Source organism: Myotis yumanensis, unplaced genomic scaffold, assembly GCF_028538775.1.
Source record: "Myotis yumanensis isolate MYYU_CA2020_CCGP unplaced genomic scaffold, mMyoYum1.0.hap1 SCAF_17, whole genome shotgun sequence".
NCBI lineage: Eukaryota > Metazoa > Chordata > Mammalia > Chiroptera > Vespertilionidae > Myotis > Myotis yumanensis.
The window spans coordinates 32,224,898-32,243,973 of record NW_027223768.1 but is presented as its reverse complement, the minus strand read 5'-3'; the positions used below and the strand labels follow the sequence as shown (position 1 = coordinate 32,243,973).

At 37.8% G+C, this 19,076-nt stretch overlaps 1 protein-coding gene across 8 annotated transcripts in view; it reads left to right on the top strand.

Annotated features, from left to right (window-relative positions):
- Nucleotides 1–19,076, top strand: part of CD46 (CD46 molecule) — a 55,575-nt gene that overhangs the window by 17,481 nt on the left and 19,018 nt on the right. For 5 of the 8 annotated variants that reach the window (XM_070397324.1, XM_070397323.1, XM_070397326.1 and 2 more), the window contains exons 4-9: nt 7,083–7,174; nt 8,004–8,201; nt 14,156–14,338; nt 14,683–14,727; nt 14,837–14,881; nt 17,468–17,515. In XM_070397324.1, the coding sequence (XP_070253425.1) occupies nt 7,083–7,174; nt 8,004–8,201; nt 14,156–14,338; nt 14,683–14,727; nt 14,837–14,881; nt 17,468–17,515 (611 nt within the window). The remainder of the gene's footprint in view (nt 1–7,082; nt 7,175–8,003; nt 8,202–14,155; nt 14,339–14,682; nt 14,728–14,836; nt 14,882–17,467; nt 17,516–19,076) is intronic. The other 3 variants (XM_070397328.1, XM_070397329.1, XM_070397330.1) reach the window with 3 other exon arrangements.

Genomic DNA, 19,076 nt, shown 5'->3' with positions numbered 1-19,076 from the left:
AGGAGCTCCCCCCTGTCACACACAGAGCAGAGCCCATCAGGGGGTTGAGGAGCTCCCCCCTGTCACTCACAGAGTAGAGCCAATAGGGGAGTTGGGGCACCGCCCCCTGTCACACACAGAGCAGGGCCGATCAGGGGGTTGGGGCGCCGCCACTGTCACACTCAGGGCAGGGCCGATGGAGAGGTTATGGCTCTACCCCGTCACACACAGAGCAGGGCCCGTCAGGGGGGCGGGGAGGTGTTGGGGCGCCGCACCCTGTCACACAGCAGGGCCAATCAGGGTGTTGGGGTGCCGCACCCTGTCACACACAGAGCCCCAAGGCGATCAGGGGTTTGGGTAGCTCCCCCCTATCAGGCACAGAGCAGGGCTGATCAGGGGGTTGGGGTGCCTTCCCCTGTCATGAACAGAGCAGGGCAGATAGGGAGGTTGTGGCCCCGCCCCCTGTCACACACACAGCCGCAGGGCGATCAGGGGGTTTGGGCGCTGCCCCCTGTCACGCTGATCCCGGTGCCGGGAGGCATATTACCCTTTTACTATATAGAATAGAGGCCTGATGCATGGGTGGGGGCTGGCTATTTTGCCCTGAAGGGTGTCCCCGATCAGGGTGGGCATCCCCACTGGGGTGCCTAGCCAGTCTGGCTGAGGGACTGAGGGCCATTTTCATGCTGGCGGGTGACTGAAGCTCCCAACCCCTCCTTTTTTTCTTTTTTCTTTTTTTATTCTGGGCCAGCTTTAGCTTTAAGGCCTCGCCTGCTGAAAGCAGGTTTCTGGCCTTTGTTTACCTTCTGTATTTGATACAATGTTGCGGTCCGGCTGGCTGAAGCCTGGCTGACTAATGCAGGTTTCTGGGGTTTTGTTTAGCGTCTATATTTACAACATAGTTGCTTAGAGTTGCAGCTGAGAGTCCGGCAAGTCGGCCGGGGAACGTTGGAGTCTGCCATCACTGGAGCAAGCAAGTCTCCCTGTTCGCTTCAGTGCATGGCTGCCGGCAGCCATCTTGGCTGGCAGTTAATTTGCATATCGCCCTGATTAGCTATTGGGAAGGGTAGTGGATGTACGGCTAATTACCATGTTTCTCTTTTATTAGATAGGATGTTTAACATGAAAGAGTGTTAAATTTTGTCAAGTGTTTTTTTACTGCATCAACAGAGACAATCATTAGTTTTTCCTCCTTTATTCTATTGATGTGCCATATGATATTAATTGTTATATGTTGAGCCATCCTTGCATCCCAGGAATAAGTTGGTCATAGTGAATAATACTTTTAATATGCTGTTCAATTCTGTTTGCTAGTCTTTCATTGAGGAGTTTTACATGTAGGTTCATGAGGTATATGTGCCTGTCGTTTTTTTTATGGTGTCTTTGACTAGCTTTGGTATCACGACAATGTTGGTTTTATAGAATGAGTTCAGAGACTTCCATCCTCTTTAATTGAACAAAAAACTTTTGAGAAGAATTTAAGTTTGTGTTTTTTTAAATATTGGTAGAATTCACCATGAAACCATCAGGTCTAGGGAGTTTCTTTGATTTGGAGACTTTTTATTACTGATTCTATCTCCTTACTAGTTATAGATCTTATTAGATTTTCTTTATCTGTGTGATTTAGTCTTGGTAGGTTTTGTGTTTCCAGGAATTTTTCCATTTTGCCTAAGTTACTTAATTGTTGGCATAAAAATTGTTCATAGTATTCTTATAATATTTTATATTTCTATATAATTGATTATTAATGTCTCCAGTTTCATTTCTGAATTTGGGTCTTCTCTTCTTTTATTAGTCGATCTAACTAAAGGTTTATCAATTCAAAGAACCAGCTTTTGGTTTTTCTCTTATTTATTTCTGCTCTAATCTTTATTATTTTCTTCCGTATGCTAGCTTTGGGTTTAGTTCTTTTTCTAGTTCCTTAAGTTGTGAAGGGAGGTTGTTCATTTCAGATCTCATTGCTTTTGTAGAGGGAGAGGAAGAGGGAGTGGACAAGGAGGAGGAGGGGGAGAAGGAGGCATATGTGTGAGAGAGAAACATTGATCCATCGCCTCTGGGGATTGAACCCGCAAACTGGGTTTGTGTCCTGATCAGGAATCGAAGTGACAACCTTGCAGTGGCCAGAGTGACTCAACCAATCTGAACCCAACTGCAAGGGCTCAGATTTCATTTCTGTTTTTCTTTTTTTTTTTCTTTTTTTATTTAATATATTTTATTGATTTTTTACAGAGAGGAAGGGAGAGGGACAGAGAGTTAGGAACATTGATGAGAGAGAAACATCGGTGTGCCTCCTGCACACCCCACCGGGGATGTGCCCACAACCAAGGTACATGCCCTTGACTGTAAATGAACTTGGGACCTCCCAGTCCACAGACCGAAGGGCTATCCAATGAGCCAAACTGGTCAAGGCTCAGATCTCATTTCTTATTATAAACTTTTATAGCTATAAATTTCCCCCTTGGCACTGTTTTTGCTGTCTCACAAGTTTGGGGATGTTTTCATTTCCATTCATCTGAAAGTAATTTATAATTTCTCCTGTGATTTCTTCTTTGATCCAGTGGTTGTTTAAAAGTGTGTTGTTCACGTTTCACAATTTTGTGAATTTTCTAATCTACCTTGTGAGAATTGACTTCTAACTTCATCCCGTATGGTCACAAGACACTTTGATATCTATTTTTTAAAACTATTGATTATTTAATACTAATTTGTGGCCAAATGTAGTTATATTATTAATGATGTCTTTATTTGTAGTTAATTTATTTACAAGTTAATTTCTATTACTAACCTAAAATATGGTCTGTCCTGGAAAATGTCTCATTTGAGCCTGACCCTGTGTGTTCTGTTGTTGGGTAGAGTGCTCTGTGTCTGTGAGATCTAGTTTGTTTATTATATTGTTGAAGTCTTCTATTCTCTTTTTTCTTGTTGTTTAATATTTATTCTAGAGAGAGTAATAGAGACAGGGACATCGAAGTGAGAGAGAAACATCAATCGGTTGCCTCCCATACATGCCCAAACCGGGTATTGAACCTGCAACCTGGGTATGTGCCCTAAGCAGGAATGGAACCCGGCACCTTTTGGTGTGTGGGACAGCTTAAGCAACTGAGCCATACTGACCAGGGCAGAATCCTCTGTCTTCTTACTTACTTTCTGTCTGGTTGGTTGGTTCATTATTATAAGTGGGGTATTGAAGACTCACACTGTTATTGAGAAATGCCTAGTATGTAGAAATGTATATTTCACACTTCAGTTCTGTTAGTTTTCGATTCATATATTTTGAAGGCCTATCATTAGGTGCAAAATAAAAAGTATTTTGTATGAATTAGTGTAGCATCTCTGTTCTCTTAGGGTCACTATGTGCATGGAATATATTTCTCCATTCTTTTACTTTCAACTTGTTTGTGTTTTTGTATCTCAAGTGAGTCTTGTAGACAGCATACATTGGATCCTTTGTGTTTACCTGTCCGTCCAATGTCTTGTCTTCAGATTGGAGAATATAATCATTTTAAATATAAAAGGATTATTGACAAGAAGGATGGTTTTCTATGATTATGCTATGGTTTTCGACATGCCTCAGAGCTTTTTTGACCCCCCTTTCCTGTTTAGTTGATTTTTATAGTGAAATGCCAACATTTCTTTACTATTACATATTGTCCATTTTATAGGGTTTTTGTTTGTGGTTATGATGCAGATTTTATATTTAAAATCCTACAGTTAGAATATTCTAATTTGAATTTATACCAACTTAATTTCAATAAATTGTAAAAACTGCAACTTTACAAATCTATCCCCACCACCTTTGGTTGTTAATGTGATACTAATCTCTACACTAATAATTGTAATACTAGCCTTCATAGTAATGTATTTATCTGCCTTTGAAGGATTATTCTCTTAGACCACACAGAAAACAAAAATTATAGGTACAAAGCATTGTTACAATAATACTGGCTTTAATAATTGCCTGTGTATGTGCCTGCAGTGAAATGCTTATTTATTCATATGCCTTTGGGTTACTTTTTATAATTTCACCTTTCAGGACTCCCTTTAGTATTTTTTGAAGGCAAGGTCTAGTGGTAAGAACTCCCTCAGCTTTTATTTGTGAATAAACCTTAATATCTGCCTCATGATTCAGCACAATTTTGCTGGATTGAGGATTTGGGGTTGGCTTTTTTCTGTTTTTTAAATCACTTTGAGTCTATCAGTTCACTGTCCTCTGGCCTCCAAGACTCTGATGAGAAATCTGCTGATATTCTTATTTAGAATCCCTTGTACCTGATGATTCACTTCCCACAGCTTTTCAAATTGTGTCACTGGCTTTTAAAGTTCAGTCATGTTTCTCAGTGTGGATCTCTTGAGTTCATCTTACTGAGAGTTTGTTGAGATTTTTTAATATTTATATCTGTCTTCCATGAAATTTGGGAAACTTTCAGCCATTGTTTCTTCAGATATTTTCTTTGCCCCTCCTGTCTTCTCTTTCTGAGAGTCCCACAATGCGTATGTGATCTGCTTATCCATTTTCCACAGGTCCTATAGGCTCTCTTCACTTGTCTTCATTCCTTTTTCTTTCTGTTCTTCAGACTCAATACTTTCCATTGGCCTTTCTTCAGGTTCACTGAGTCATTTTTTTTGTCTGCTAAAAACTACCTTTAATTCCTGTAGTGAATTTTTCATTTAAGTAAGTGTACTTTTCAGTTCCAAAATTGCCTTTTGATATCTTTTTAGGTTTCCATCTCCAAATTGATATTCACATTGTATTCATTCTGTTAGGGTTTGGCCAGGGACATGGGCTGTGAAAGAATTCACAACTGAGAAAGGAGTAGATGCAGAGAGAGGGAGTTTATTTTATTTTCCAAGGGAGGAAAGGGCCAGGTGCCTTTTGGCAGCACAAGGGGCCCAAGGTGGGGAGTAAATGGCAGCAGTGGCAAATGGATGAAGAAGGGAGGGTGATCGGGGACTTCACCTTGACATTTTCCAGATCCTGGAGGCTGTCCTGAGGAGCTATGGCTTGTTTGTCCTTTAGCCACAGATGTCCTACAGAGGTGTCTATTAGCATCTTCACAAGCCTGTAAAACCTTCTTACAGGGAAAGTTACAAAGGGTTCAAGGCAGGGGCGGCTTGGGTTTGGAAGGAAGGGAGTAGAGCACTTCTACCAACTAGAAACTCTGTTGTAATTTCCCTGGAATCATTTAAACGGCAGGGAAGCGGGTAATGGGGGAGGTGCAGCCTGCTTTTCAAGCCTGCTTGAAGAGAGAGGCACTTTGAATAGGGAAGTCTGCAATCTCCACATGCTTCTCATGGCTTATGCAAGGTTACCATGAGGGAGAAGAGGCCTTTTTCTTGTCCTAATACATTCTTTTTTTTTTCTTGATTTTCAGCATTTCTTCCATCAATTCTTTGAGCATCCTGTTAACAGTTATTTTAAAGTCTTTGTGTATTTGATCCGCAATGAGGTCTTTTTTTCAGCGATAATTTCTGTTAATCTTTTTTTTTCTTTGAAGGCACCATACTTTCCTATTTCTTTGTATGCCTTGTGATTCTTTTCTTGAACTGGACACCTGAATTCTAATAATGAGGTAACTCTGGAAGTCAAATTCTCCTTCCCAGGGCTTGTTATATTCTCCAGCTCGTTATAGTGTTTTGATTGTTGTAGGGTCTGAGGATCAGCCAGATATGTAAACTGAAGGCCTTCTCAGGTCTTTCTAGGCCTTTCCCTGGGCAGGCACAGTCACCTAATTTCCCCCATCTGTGCATGTCCTAGATTTGATGTCTGTCTCCTGAAAGGGGAAAAAGCAAAAATTGAAAGGGGAGCAAAGGACACTGGATCCTTAAATATCTGGAAGTCATGTCAGTAGGCAATAAATGGGCTTGCAAGAGTGGGGGACTTGTGACAATAATGACTGCCCACTTGGTGTCTTTGAGTTAGTGTTTTTTTGTGATCAGTAGTAGCAGTCAGTAATAAGTGCATAAATCCCTGGTATCTGTGAGGACAGGGTTCTTTTTTCACTCCCTGGTTCCTACAGGCTGTTTATAAGCTGCCCCAGGAGCACGTGCATAGCTGCCTGCTGTGGGAGTGGGATGGGTAGCTGCCATTGTGCTCAGAGCTGAAAGTGACTGATATTAAATCAATTTCCATGTCCAAGTCCTGCCTAACTAACTACAAACCTTTCAGGGATTCCAGAGTTGCAAAATAGTTACATCATGCACATTCTAGCATTGTAATTGTTGTTTAGGTGGGAAGAGAGATTCTTGGTGCTTCCTACCTTACCATCATCCCCGACTTCTCTCCTAATCTGTAATAATAAAAGGGTAATATGCTAATTAGACCAGATGTTCTTCCTGATGACCTTCTGGATGAAGCCAGGGATGCTAGAGAAGCCCAGGTCCCGGGTGCCAGAGAGAAAGAGAGATCAATTGTGAGAGAAGCCTTAATTCGTTGCCTCCTCTACACGTCCAGACTGGATTGGGCCCGAAACCTGGGTGTGTGCCCTGACCAGGAATCAAACCACCACCTTTTGGTGTACAGGAGGTCACTCCAACCAACGGAGCCACTCTAGCCAGGGCCTGAAGAGTATGCATAAGACTTGAAACTTAGGCAGCACGTTCCACATGCTAATTCATCTACTACTCACAGCAATCCCACAAGGTATGTACTATTATCCTCTTTTCATAGATGAGGAACCTGAGAAAGAGAAAGGGCCTTGCCCAGCTCAAAGAGCAAGTCAGTTGTGGGGCTGGGACTCCAGTGCAGGCAGGGAAGCTCTCGGGCCTGACCTCTCTACGCAGTCATTGTCCTGCCTGGGCAGAATGGCATGAACTCGGGCACAGGGGAATGTTGATGTGCCTGCTGCAGATAGCAGAGGCCAGACCGACAAGCACATGTGTAGATAGTTTGCTCTAGGTCAGTGTGTGCTCAAATGCAGCAACTCTCTCTTCCATTAAATTACAGATTTAGTTAGTACTTTCATGATAGGCTATTTAAGAAACTTTCCCTCAAACTACTATAGTGCAGAAAAACAACCATATAAAATTTTTCTTCGTTATTATATGCATCGTGTTAACTGGTTAAAAAAACAGCACAACAGTAATCTTTTTTTCTTCTTCTTTAGCTATATCTTAGTTGGAACACCAGTTCTACGTTGTGAACTTGCTGGAGATGGGAATAATGTGGCTTGGAGTGGTGACCCCCCACAGTGTGAAAGTAAGTATATTCTGTCTTTAGAATTTAGAGCAGTTCTCAAACTTTTGATCTTGATTTGACTTTATGCTTTTAAATTTAAAAAGACCCCCTATAGCTTTTCTTTAGGTGGGATATGGCTATTGCTATTCCATTATATTGGAATTAACCTTGAAAAGTTTTTTTTATATGTGTGTGTATATATATATATATATATATATATATATATATATATATATTATTGATTTTTCACAGAGAGGAAGGGAGAGGGACAGAGAGTTAGAAACATCGATGAGAGAGAAACATCGATCAGCTGCCTCCTGCACATGTCCTACTGGGGATGTGACCGCAACCCATATACATGCCCTTGACCGGAATCGAACCTGGGACCCTCCAGTCCACAGGCCGACGCTCTATCCATTGAGCCAAACTGGTTTTGGCACCTTGAAAAGTTTAAAAAATAATTATTAAGAACAGTAAGCACAGTACATATTAATATATACAACATATTTTTAAAGGAAAACCAAAATTTTCAAAAAAGTGAGACTAGTGGCATTGTTTTACATGTTTGCAAACTCACCAATATGTGGCTTCAGTATAGACCTCGATTTGGGCCGTTGCATTAACACACCATTTGCACATTTGGCAAACTGCACTACATACTGTATGGATGAAAAAGATCATACTTTTTTTTCATGGAAACTTTGTTTCAGATAGATATTGGATATTCAAATAGATTGTAGAAATCATATGTTAATGAATTTATTGAAGCAGTTCATAATGCATTACTAATGCTGTCTTAACTTTTATCTTTTCTTTTGTGTTTCCTGTCCTCTTTTTTTATCTTTTTAAGAGATTTTATGTCAACCACCTAAACAAATAGAAAATGGAATATTCAGCAATAGCCACAAGGATATATTTGAATATGGTGAAGTAGTCACTTACAGTTGTAAACCTTCGACTGGGCCAGATGATTTTTCACTTGTTGGAGAGAGTAGACTGATTTGTACTGGGACAAACAAATGGAGTAGTGACCCTCCTGAGTGTAAAGGTAATAACATTTTTTTAAATTTCTTTATTAGTAAATAGTATGGAAATACTTTGTAATACTCGACTAACCAGTAAACAATAGCTATATATGCTCCCTCACCCTGCTAAATTGTTTTCTAACTTAATTTTAGAAAGGTAAAATTGAATGAAAACTAATTTTACTTGTATTATTCCCCACTCTTCACCATATATATTCTTGGCATTCCAACTTATACATTGTGAATTACTCTGTAGATGCATGAGTTGGGATTTTTTTCTTGCAAACATCAAAAAACTCAACACACATTGGTGTAAAAATAACAGATTTATTTTGCATTGCAAGAAGTCTAAAAGTACTGACTAGGAAAAAATGGTAAATTATAAAAGACTAACCTTTTCACCAGTACAATTGATAAACTCTGGACAAAACATCAAGCATACCTTGTTTAATAGTACTTTGCTTTATTGCATTTCACAGATATTTTGTTTTTAAAAATTGAAGGCAAGACCCTCAACAGCAAATAGATTATACCTTGCTTTATTATGATACTCATTTTATTGCTGTGGTTTAATACCAAACCTGGTATATCTTTGATGTATGCCTGTACTTTAAAAACAATGTTGAAGGCCGTAGAGCATGACTGAAAACAGGGAGGCAATGGATGGTATTTGACTCTTGAAAGAATGGAACCACTGAATAATACCAAAATAATTAGTCTTGTCAAAGGCAAATGGAACATCCCATTCTCTAATTATATATTCTAAGCATTTCAAAATATTGAAATCATTTACTATACATTATCTGATGACAGTGGAGTGAACATAGATATCAAAATAAAGATATCAAATCCCCAAATATATGAAAGTTATGCAAGGCACTTCTAACTCATGATACAAAGAAGACTTCTCAATGACAATTTGAAAGTATTGTGAATTGAATAAAAATGAAAATACCACACATCAACATTTGTGGGATACAGCAAAAAGCATTAGTGGGCTACTAATAGCATGAAATTCTTTTATTAGAAAAGCAGAAACATCTCAAATCAATAATACACACTTCTGTTTGAACCTAAAAAAAGAATAGCAAATTGTACTCCAAATAAGGAAACAAAAGGAAAGAATAAAGATAGAAATCAATGAAATTGAAAAGAGAAAAAAGTAGAATTAATGAAATCACCTAGTTCTTAGAGAAGATGAGTCAAATGTTTTAACATATAACCATTCTGACAAAAAGAAAAAAAATACAAATTACTAATATTAAGAATGAAAAAGCAGACATCACTAAACATATCCAACAGGTATTTAAAGGATGATAAGAGAATAACACAAATGACTTTATGCCTATAGATTTGACAACATAAACCTTCTCATGAAGAGAACTGTTCTCCTTTGGGAATCTATCAGACATTTCAGGAGTAAATAATAGTAGCTCTACACAAACTCTTCAGGAAAATCCAAAAGTGTGTGTGAGGGGGAATACATCTCACATCATTTCATGAGGATTGCATTGCTCTGATACTAAAACCAGACAAACATTTCAGGAACATTAAAAACAATATCCATAATGATCATAGAACCAAAAGTCCTCAACAAAATATTAACAGATCAAATCCTATAATAAATACTAAAAGTAATACATCATAATCAAATGCAATTTACTCCATGTATGTAAGGTTAATTTAAATTTAAAAATTAAATTTACTATATCAGGACACATAAAGAAGAAAAATATACATGATTATCTTAATGTGAAAAAAAGCATTGGACAGAATTCATCATCTTTTCATTATACAACTTCTCAGTGAAGTACTAGTAAGAATAGAACTATCAGTCCCTGAAAAATGGCTCTAACTAAAATCCCATAGCTAACATTTTACTTACTGGTACATGAATGATTTATTTCCCCCTTAGGTAGGAACAAGACTAGTATGGTCCTGCCCAGTACAGTAAGGCAAGAAATTTATAGACATACATGTTTAGGAGAAAGAAAGAAAGTAGATTTATTATACATCATTGTGTAGAAAATTCGAAAGCTTGAAGTTTTCGCCAGGTGGCAAGCATAATAAGATCAATGTACAGAAATCAATTGTATGTCTATATACTTGTAATAAATCAGTAAGAAATTGAAATTGTTTACATTATACTTACAACAGTTTCAAACTACATATATTTGAAAATGTATAACACATGTGCAAGAATTGAATGGTAAAAACAACTAAACACTTTATAGAATAAATTAATAGACCTTAATAGAAATAAGGTTGTGGATTAGAAGGGTAAACCATAATAAAGATAATAATTTTTCCGTAATCTATAATTTTGGCACAGTCCCATTAAAAATCTCAGTAGAACTTTTTGTATAAATAGACAAACTGATTCTAAAATTTATATGAAAAGACAACAGAGGTATAATCGTAAAGATTTTTTAAAAGTTAGAAGACTCATTCTACCTGTTGTGAAAGCTTATAAAACATACTATGGAATATATGATCAAGACAGTATGGAATGGAATAGAGTCCAGAATAGACCCTTTTGCCTGCGTCCAGTTGATCTACCACAGGTGCACAAATAATTCAGTGGAAAATGGTAAAAGCACAGGCACATTTGATACCCATATGCAAAAAAAAGAGATCTCAACCCAGTTTTACACCATATACATTTACTTAAACCATCATAGACTTAAATATAAAAAAATAAGACCTTTACTAGAAAATATAGAAAGTATTTATGACCTAAACGAAGATTTCTTAAATACAACCCTAAAAGGAATCTTTTAAAAGAAAAAAATTCTTAAAAACTCAAAAATTCTGCTCTCATAAAACAGTTATAAGAATCAAAATATGAGCCATAGACTTGAAGAAGATATTTTGCAAAGTACATGTATATAGATCTCTGAAAACTAAGAAAACATCCAATATTTTAAAAATGGGCAATATGTTTGAATAGACCTATTCCATCAAAGAAGATATATGGGTGGCAAAAAAGTAATGAAAATTGCTCAATAGCATTAGTTACAGAAATGTAATTTAAAAGCATAATGATATACAACTAAACACCTATTAGTATTAAAAGTAACAAGTTAACCATACCATTACAAAGATATGGAGTAATTAGAACTTTCATAATGGAAAGTTAAGAATGCAAAGTGGTATGTGTATTTAAGAAAGCATTTGATGATTTGTTGTAAAGTTAAAACATGCACTCACTCCCTAACCGGTTTGGCTCAGTGGATAGAGTGTCGGCCTGCAGACTGGAGGGTCCCAGGTTCGATTCCGGTCAAGGGCATGTACCTGGGTTGCGGGCACATCCCCAGTAGGCAGCTGATCGATGTTTCTCTCTCATCAATGTTTCTAACTATCTATTCCCTCTTCCTTCTTCTCTGTAAAAAATCAATAAAATATATTTTAAAAACAAACATGCACTCACCATACAACTCAGCAATTCAAGTAAATTAAAAGATGATCACATAGAGCCCTATTATGAGAATATTTATAGCAGCCTTACTCATAATCGTCACATATTGGAAACAGCCCATCTTTTTCAGTTGGTGAATGGCCAAACAACCATGGTGCATCCATATAATGGAATAATGCTCCGTAATATAAAGGATTGCGCATCTAATCTTGCAAGTACAGAAGTGAATCCCAAATGCATTATGCTAGGTGAAATAAGCTGTACTCAGAGGCTGTGATCCCATTATGACATTCTGGAAAAGAAGCATAGGGATAGAAAACAGATCAATGGTTAGCTGGTGGAAGGTGGTTGGGGGATGGGGACGGGGAGAGTTGATTACAAAGTGGCATGAGGGAATGTTGGAAGTAATGGAACCTTTCTGTGTCTTTACTGTGGTGACAATTACATGGTTAATATTTGTATTGATCAAACCTCATTCAGCTGTGCACTTATAAGGATGAGTTTTAACATATGTAAGTTATATCCAGTAATTCTAACTTACAGAAATAATTTCTGTGATTAATATCAGTTTAGCACAACAGAGAATAGATCAATGTACCTGACATGAGGACAATAGAAACCAACCAGATGAATTGAAAGAATTATTTTTTATTATCTCTAGAAAGACTTACAACCTGGGGAACAACTAGCAGTCAGATGTGCATGGAGAATAGCAAGGAGTCAAGTATGCATGTCATTGGAGTTCAGAAAGAGAGGAGAAACAACAGTATAGATGATTATTTGAATAATTATCCACATTTGATCCAAAACAACCACCCCACAAGTCCAGGAAATTCAGTGACCCTAGCAGGATAAATAAATTTTGAAATTTTACCAAGAACCCCCCGCTGAAGTAACCGATCATGGTAAAACTTCTGAAAACAAACAAGAAGCAGCCAGTGTGAGGGGGAAAGCAACACCAACATATTCCATTCGCCCCACCCCTCTCAGTAAGAATGACAGCTGACTTCTCTTAAGGAACTTGTAACTAGAAGACAGTAACATCTACTAAACTGCTGACAGAAAAATAAAACGGGACACCTAGAAATCTCTGTCAAGGGAAAATATTACTAACCTACAGGTCTGAGTGTCTGCCCCCTGGTGGTCAGTGCACATCTTAGCGACTGGTCGAGCGGTAGAATGATGGACCTATGGGTCAGACACTTAGCTTATTACACTTTTATTATATAGGATAGGATTACTGGCTATATTCCCTATGCTGTACTTTACATCCCCATGACTATTTTGTAACTGCCAATCGGTACTTCTTAATCCCTTCATCTTTTAAGGAGAAATCTTTTAAAACTGAAAGTGAAATAAAAACTTTTAAGATAAACTAAAGCTAAGAGAGTTGTCACCACCCCACCTGCACTACAAGAATTGCTAAAGGACGTTCTCTTGGCTGAGGGGAAAAGATACCTGATGGACATTCAGGTCCACATGCAAAGAGGAAGAGCTCACTTCCAGTTTATTCTCATAAGATGCTCTCTGTACTCACTGCCAGTCAGTGTTTTATTTTTTCCAAATTCTGCCAAACCCATTACTGGATCCTGAAATCAATCTAGAAGGTCAGCACCAGGGTTTTTCTTCTTGAGAAGTAGAGTACAATGGGAAATACCAGAGTCTAAGTATTAACTTTTAACTTTATGTCAGGCCTGTAGGATTACATACTGATTTACAAAGGAAAATGTAGTTTTTGGTTCCTGGGTTGGAATCCAAAATGTATGGAAACACTGCCCTGACTCCTTGGCCTTTCTGTGTCTTGAACATCCCAGTTCTTGTATGTTGTCAGTCCCTGAGAACCTTCTCTCTGCATCTCTGCAGAGCCAGCTGCTTTCCAGCTTTCACATTTGAGCGGAAGCTTTTTCTCATCACAAGAGCCTCTCCTAGGAGCCTTTGTACAGAGCAGGGCACTGGACTCAGTGTCAGCGTGAAATTGTAACAGAGCCCTAGGGCCAAAGAGCACCCAAAGGCTGTGTTTGAACTTACTAGGAAATTGTCCCTGGGAGGCAGACCTTTCTCAAAACTTGTCAATAATGGGGCGAAATGTAGGAAAGCCAATAAACCTAATGGCATCTCTTCTAGGTGGGAAAAGATGGTTGGATTGCGTGAAATCTATTTACCTGGAATTAAAATGTACGAGTAAAGTTTTGTTTTTTTTTAAATATATTTTATTGATTTTTTACAGAGAGGAAGGGAGAGAGATAGAGAGTTAGAAACATCGATGAGAGAGAAACATCAATCAGCTGCCTCCTGCACACCCCTCACTGGGGATGTGCCCGCAACCCAGGTACATGCCTGTGACCGGAATCGAACCCGGGACGCTTCAGTCCACAGGCCGACGCTCTATCCACTGAGCCAAACCGGTTTCGGTACGAGTAAAGTTTTTAAAAGAAGATGAACATCCTGCCTTCCATTCCTGGTCTCTCTGTTCACAGTGGAAATGACGACCTTGCGCTCGGTTTTCTCTCCTAGGCTAAAACAGCTTTTCATTAATTCTGAAATTTCTTCACTTTTCAGTGGTCAGATGTCCATATCCATCACTCCCTAATGGAACTATTGTGTCAGGATTTGGGAAAAAATATTACTACAAAGCAGAAGTTGAGTTTGAATGCAACCAGGGTTTTTCCCTTGAAGGCAGCCGCAAAATTGTCTGTGAAGCTAATAATGCCTGGGTACCCGAGATTCCTCGCTGTGTTAAAGGTACAGAGTGTCTTCTACTTTTTTGTTGTTGTTTAGATTTGATATCTTTGAAATATGAATGACAGAGTAATTGAAGTGAAGCACTTTTAGTATTTATGTCTTATCATGACACATGTCAAAGTCAGAAAGAATTCTGCTTTTGTTACTTGTGTATTTTCATAGGGTTGGCACATTATGTATATCACACAAGTTATAAAGTTTTCTTCTTTGACTTTATGTGGAAAACTGTATAGCAGCCATCTTTAAGAAAATTGAAGCATGGGTATTTCCATCTGAATAAGTTAAGAATGAAAAGACCATAATTCCTAAGTGGTTAATTCAGTTGAAATTATTTTCTCTTCTAGTGGTGACTTCTCCCAGTACCACACCTCCGATTTTGAGTCCTTCAGGTTTAGTAACATCCTGCTTATATTTTCAAAATTCTTTTGAATTCTTGGTGCTAATGCCAGCGATAACTCCCAAGTAATTTGATCCACTCTACATTATTTTGTTTTCCAGTGTCAACTCCTCCCAGCACAAACCCTCCAATTTCCAGTGTCACAGGTTTAGTAACTTCCTACTTACATTTTTTCAAAACCTTTTAAATCCCTGGTGATTTTTAGAAATCATTTTAATTCCTAAATATTTTTTCATAATCCTTTAACTATCTGGTGATTTACACTCATCGTTTTTAGTAATGAAAGGAGGAAGCACATCTTTACAGCCATCCTACTTGTTTTACGTAATGATTCTAAACTGATTTGCCACAACTTGGCAAGTTATGTAAACCTTAAATGTGTTTATTTACATGTAAACTGTTCAATGCCTTCCTCACTGGATGGCAGGAACCTTTAAGTGGGATCCATTAAAACATTTCGCACAGTATCTGGCATATCCTAGTAGGAAGTTGTTAAAGGAAGCTACATGCCTTAACAGCATCACTCCAGTTCGTCAGTGAACAAGAAGATCCATGGCTTCTGTTTTTTAATGTTTGTTTTCTGTCATCGTCATTGCGATTTTATCCATTTTAAAAGTGTTCTATCTGGTGACACCTTTATAGGGTATCTTTCTGATCCAGGACAAAGTTCATTTCCTGGACTGCGAACAGTTTCATTCTTTTTCTATAGTGCAATTTCAACTGGTACTTTCGGATGGTGTCTCTAGAACAAGACCCGTATTGCTACTATCCTCCACTCGCATCTCATACAGTTATTCTTTTTGTCTTTACTGGGTCCCTTCCTTTGTTTTTCAATCCTCACTTGAGGATTTTTTTATTGATTTGAGAGAGAGAGAAAGAGAGAGAGACAGTGAGTTATCAATTGGTTGCCTCCCATATGCAACCCAACTGTGGATCAAACCCACAACCTAGGTGTGTGCCCTGCCTGGGAATTGAACCTCAACCTTTTGGTATATGGGAACATGTTGTAACCAACTGAACCACCTGGCCAGGGCTTCACTAGCATTTTCATTTGGGAATAGAAACTAAATTTTATAGCAACTGAAATACAGGGAAAAACTTATTGAAATGAAATGGAGGACTTGTTGCGTGGACTACTCATCAATGGCTCAGCCTAAGACCTGAGAGATTATTTTCATGTGGTGGAAGGAGTTCCTGATTTCAGTGCTGCTTTCTTTGGCTTCTTGGTTTCAGCAGAAACAAGAGACAGGAGCAGTAGTGGGAAGACCGTTAGCCTGGGCTGACCTCACTCAGAGCCCTCAATTGGTTCTACTTTCTCATGGAACATCATTTCTGTGGGCTTTAATTTCCTGTTGGTTGAGGGTGTTGAACTCATATCTCAATCAGTGGCTTTCAGTTTGCTTGTATATTTTCTGTTTTCCTAAGACCTTAAAAATTGAGGGAAGTTACGCATGTTAACATGGTAATTAGAACACCTTTTTATAATCCCTGTGTATCTGGCCCCTGGTAGCCTCGAGTATCTCAGTTGAGCGCTGTGAGGTCTGGGGAGTGGGGTGAGAAGAGATGGTTTTTGCATGTGAAGTTTATACTCATTGGCCCATCGTGTTTATGCACATGTCCTAGTGGGCATATGCACTGTGGGATACTGTTTGTTGATACGCTTTTGAACGAGTCACCATGAGAATTCATAAAGGGTTTATAAAACACCTTTACAATTTAGCAGTTGAAAGAAGAGGAGCAAATTGATTGTAAAATGTTTTTAAACTATAGGGTTTTTAATTATTTTTATTCTTTATTGTTGAAAGTATTACATATGTCCACTTTTTCCCCCTGTGTACTCCCTCCAGTCGCCTCCACCCCAGGCCTTTAGCAACCTATTGTCTGTGTCCATGGGTTATGCCTATATGCATGCAAAGTCTTTGGTTGATTACCTCCCATCCACCCACCCTCTCCCGCCTTCCCTCTGAGATTCTGTCCCATGCTTCCATGTCTCTGGATCCACTCAGTTTATCAGTTTAAATATCAAAAATCAAAATTCTTCATGTGCCTGTAAAATATATTTTGTTATTAAAGAAAGAATCAGTAGTAACATGTAATAGTGATAAGGTATATCTAATTCTGCTCACATTAAAAAATACCCAAGAAGTGCTGAGGGAAAAGAAAAGGATAGAAATTATGTACTGTAGCATAATGCTGCTTGAATGGTATTTTTAAAAAGATACATATATTTAGCCCTGGCTGGTATGGCTGGGTTGGTTGAGCATCCTCCCAAGCACCTAAAGGGTTGCTAGTTCGATTCCTGGTCAGGGCACGTGCCCAGGTTGCAAGCTCAATCCACTGTCGGGATGTGTTCTGGAGGCAGCTGATCAATGTTTCTCTCATATCGAGGTTTCTTTCTGTCCTTGTTTCTTCCTCTCTCTCTAAAAATCAATAAAAACATATTTCAAAAAATATTAAGATACAAATGTTAATTCTGAATACTTTTTTTTACTATTATTAAATAACTTGTGATTTCCATTGCAAAATACAAAACTGTAGTGAAGACTGTTATGCATACATTGTTATGTATTTTTAAAATATATACTTAGGTTAAATGCCAAGAAGTAGAATTGCAAAGTTCAGAAAGTATCTGTATTTTTTATGTTAATGACTAATTAACATTTTTATAAATAAAAATTCAACCCATAGTATATTGATAAGGCTGGTGAATGGAATCAAATTTACTTTTCCAGGTGCCCCACCTAGTCCACCAACCACGCCTCCAGTTTCAAGTGGTCCAGGTTCAAAAACTCTTTGTTCTACTTCTATTGTTAAGTTTATAATATGACGGGTGGAACATTTTCATGTTATGTATTAATTTGCATTCTTTTAATGATCAGATAAGCTTTTTTGTCTAAATTACTTATTCATGTCCTTTATTTTGTTAGGTTTCTGAATTATTTGTGTTGATTTATCAGAACTTTATATAAATTAAAGCCCCTTGCAGTGGTTCTCAACCTTCCTAATGCCGTGACCCTTTAATACAGTTCCTCATGTTGTGGTGACCCCCAACCATAAAATTATTTTCGTTGCTACTTCATAACTGTAATTTTGCTATCGCTATGAATGCTAATGTAAATATCTGATATGCAGGATGTGTTTTCAGGGGTTGCGACCCACAAGTTGAGAACCTCTGCCTGAAAGGAACATTTTTTTCTAGTTTCCCCCCCTCCCCCCCTATTATTTTTCCCAGTTTCCTTTTAAGATTTTTACACTATTGGATATAGATTCCTTTATATAACTACTTTCAATTACATAAGTAGTGTATATGAATATAAATTTCAAACATTATAGAGTAAAAGAATCTTCTCTTAGTCCATTGTATCTGTTTCTATACCTCAATATCTTGTATGTGTAGATCTACATATTTTGGCAGTTTTTCTTTTATCTTACACAGAAATGGCATCACGCTGTTGATATTTTTCTAACACTTTTTACACTTACCATCTTAGATTGGGTTAGGGTTAGGGTTAGCGGTTGAGCATTGACCTATGAACATGGAGGTCACGGTTCGATTCCATGTCGGGTAGGACACATGCCTTGTTTTCGGGCTCCATCCCCACTGTAGGGCATGCAGGGGACGGCCGATCAATGGTTCTCTCTCATCATTGATGTTTCTCTCTCTCTCCTTTTCCCTTCCTCTCTGAAATCAATAAAAATATATTTAAAAATTAAAGTATATTTTAAAAAAAGATTGGGGTTTGTATTTAGACTTGGTCCCATCATTTTAATGATGACTTTAATATATGCCATATTTTACTCTATCAGTGGTCATTGATACGTGCAGAAGCTTCACATGAATAGGTAGCTAGCTATATTGATCACTTCCCTAATGGCTATGGGTGTTACCATTGTCTGTCTTATTAAAGCTTTAGATCTTCTCAATACTCAAATTACATAAACATTTCAACCATGTGTTCTGGTTGCATTCTTTGCATTTAAATTGTTGATACATCTGAAATACGTTATATGGAATGAGATACAGTTCCTTTACACTGAACCCACCCTATTTGTTGATAAGTTGTCTTCTCTCCAACTGTTTTGAAATGCCAATTTTTATCATACATTTTATATTCCCACTGCCAGTACACAAAGGTTCCAATTTTTCCGCCCTTTACCAACCTTGTTATTTTCTGTTTCTTTTTTTTTGTACTAGCCATTTTAATGTATATGAAGTGGAATCTCATTGTCATTTTTGTTAGCATTTCCTAATGATTAGTGTTCATATTTTTTAAAATATATTTTTATGGATTTCAGAAAAGAAAGGAGAGAGGGAGAGAAACATCAATGATGAGAGGGAAT